At 46.6% G+C, this 2,500-nt stretch overlaps 1 protein-coding gene across 9 annotated transcripts in view; it reads right to left on the reverse strand.

Moving 5' to 3' along the window:
* Window positions 1-2,500, reverse strand: part of LOC110526709 (cell migration inducing hyaluronidase 1) — a 166,826-nt gene that overhangs the window by 77,365 nt on the left and 86,961 nt on the right. For all 9 annotated transcript variants that reach the window (XM_036963443.1, XM_036963445.1, XM_036963444.1 and 6 more), the window contains 3 exons: window positions 1,455-1,525; window positions 152-247; window positions 1-50 (listed from right to left, as the gene is read on the reverse strand). The exon at window positions 1-50 is cut by the window's left edge and continues 72 nt beyond it. In XM_036963443.1, coding sequence (XP_036819338.1) covers window positions 1-50; window positions 152-247; window positions 1,455-1,525 — 217 coding nt within the window. The remainder of the gene's footprint in view (window positions 51-151; window positions 248-1,454; window positions 1,526-2,500) is intronic.

Consider the following 2,500-nt stretch of genomic DNA (forward strand, 5'->3'; position numbering starts at 1 on the left):
TCCTGATCCTCTCTCATCATCTCTGTCAAACCACTCAGTCCACTCTGCCTCTGTGACACACACACTCATTTCAATGGGATTCCTACACACTGTTGCCAAGATGATGATGTGTGTATGTGTATGTGTGTGTGTGTGTGTTTGTGTGTGTTACCTTGCACCCATTGGCTGGAGGTGGTGATGGTGAAGTGCTCTCCGTATTCTGTCTGGAACATGCGTGAACAACGAGCCTCCGAGGAGGCTTTGGTCCCTGTTCTCACACACACACACACACACACACACACACACACACACATACACATACACACATACACACGAGTCAGCAGAGTAAGTAGAGGACATGCCCAGCATACTTTAACAGTCTGTGTTTTCTTTCTTTCACTCTCCCACTAACTGTCCGTCCGTCCGGCTGTCCGTCTGTTGTCTGTCCGTCTGCCCGGCTGTCCGTCTGTTCGTCTGTCTGTTCATCTGTCTGTTGGTCTGTTCGTCTGTCTGTTCATCTGTCTGTTTGTCAGTTTGTCTGTCTGTTCATCTGTCTGTTTGTCTGTCTGTTCATCTGTCTGTTGGTCTGTTGGTCTGTCTGTTCATCTGTCTGTTTGTCTGTTTGTCTGTCTGTTCATCTGTCTGTTGGTCTGTTCGTCTGTCTGTTCATCTGTCTGTTTGTCTGTTCGTCTGTCTGTTCATCTGTCTGTTCGTCTGTCTGTTCATCTGTCTGTTTGTCAGTTTGTCTGTCTGTTCATCTGTCTGTTTGTCTGTCTGTTCATCTGTCTGTTGGTCTGTTGGTCTGTCTGTTCATCTGTCTGTTTGTCTGTTTGTCTGTCTGTCAAGACAGGTGTTTGGTTTATAACATCTTAACACTATGTAAACTAAGAAATACAAGTACAATAGAGAGCGAAAGAGAGGGAGAGAGAGAGAGAGAGAGAGAGAGAGAGAGAGAGAGAGAGAAGGGGAGAAATACTCTAGAAAGAAAGAGAGAGAGAGAGAAGGGGGAGATATACTCTAGAAAGAAAGAGAGAGAGAGAAGGGGATAAATACTCTAGAAAGAAAGAGAGAGAGAGAGAGAGAGAGAGAGAGAGAAGGGGAGAAATACTCTAGAAAGAAAGAGAGAGAGAGAGAGAGAGAAGGGGGAGATTTAATCTGGAAAGAAAGAGAGAGAGAGAAGGGGGAGATATACTCTGGAAAGAAAGAGAGAGAGAGAGAAGGGGAGAAATACTCTAGAAAGAAAGAGAGAGAGAGAGAGAAGGGGGAGATATATTCTAGAAAGTAAGAGAGAGAGAGAGAGAGAGAGAGAGAGAGAAAGGGGAGAGATACTCTAGAAAGTAAGAGATTGAGAGAGGTGAAGGGAGAGAGGGAGGTGGGTGAAAGGGAGAGAAAGAGATATTGTAAGGGAGAGGTTGAGGGAAAGATAAGGAGAGAAGAGGGTAGAGAAAGGAGAGAGAGATGAGAGAGAGGTTCACCTTGATAGATAGCATGATCCTCCACTGCAGAGGACGAGTTGCCTTTCAACGCAATGAAACTCCAGGGATGACTGAGGAGAGATGGATGGAGGGAGGGAGAGAAGAGGTGGAGAGACAGAAAGTGGAGAGGGGGGGAAGAAATAGGGAGATTGAAAGTGTGAGGATGCAAGAGGACAAGGATAGATGGAAAGTAAAGAAAAATATGGAGGAGAGGGGAGAGAGATATTGACATTAGACACACACAGACACGTGCACGCACGCACACACACACACACACACACACACACACACACAGACACGTGCACACACACACACACACACACACACACACACACACACACACACACACACACACACACACACACACACACACACACACACACACACACACACACACACACACACACACACACACACACACACACACACACACACACACACTTCCAGCTAGCCCTGGTAATGATGTTGACATAAGGAGTGACGGGCTGTCGGAAAAACCCAGAGGCAGGATGGGTAATTACAGTAGCAATCCCATCATGCCTCACTCTTGTGAGGACACACTGACACGAGTGTCAGGGGACAGATGTATGTGTGTGTGTGTTTGTGTGTGCGTGTGGCGTGCTAGGTGTCTGAAGAGAGTCTGTGTGATATTCACACCAGGACATTCCATCTACATTATGCATTAGGATTCCACCAGGAACAGTCAGAGAACTGACATTAGAACAAAAGTCATCGTCAACGTTCTAGCTGGTCATTTAGAAAAAAGGAAAAGGAATCCGTTCCCAGCCACTGAAACAAACTGAGTGACTTGGTGTACAGAGAGAAGAGGAGAGGGCCAACCACCGAGCCTTGGGGGACATAAGTAGTGAGCAGTTCCCAGCCACTGAAACAAACTGAGTGACTTGGTGTATAGAGAGAAGAGGAGACGGCCTACCACCCAGCCTTGGGGGACATCAGTAGTCAGCAGTTCCATTTTGCTGTCTTGTAGCTTTGCTACCTATAATGCATGTGTAGGACATGGGGATGTGTGAAACTTATTCCTTAGC

The sequence above is a fragment of the Oncorhynchus mykiss genome, chromosome 26 (genome assembly GCF_013265735.2).
Source record: "Oncorhynchus mykiss isolate Arlee chromosome 26, USDA_OmykA_1.1, whole genome shotgun sequence".
In the NCBI taxonomy this organism is placed as follows: domain Eukaryota; kingdom Metazoa; phylum Chordata; class Actinopteri; order Salmoniformes; family Salmonidae; genus Oncorhynchus; species Oncorhynchus mykiss.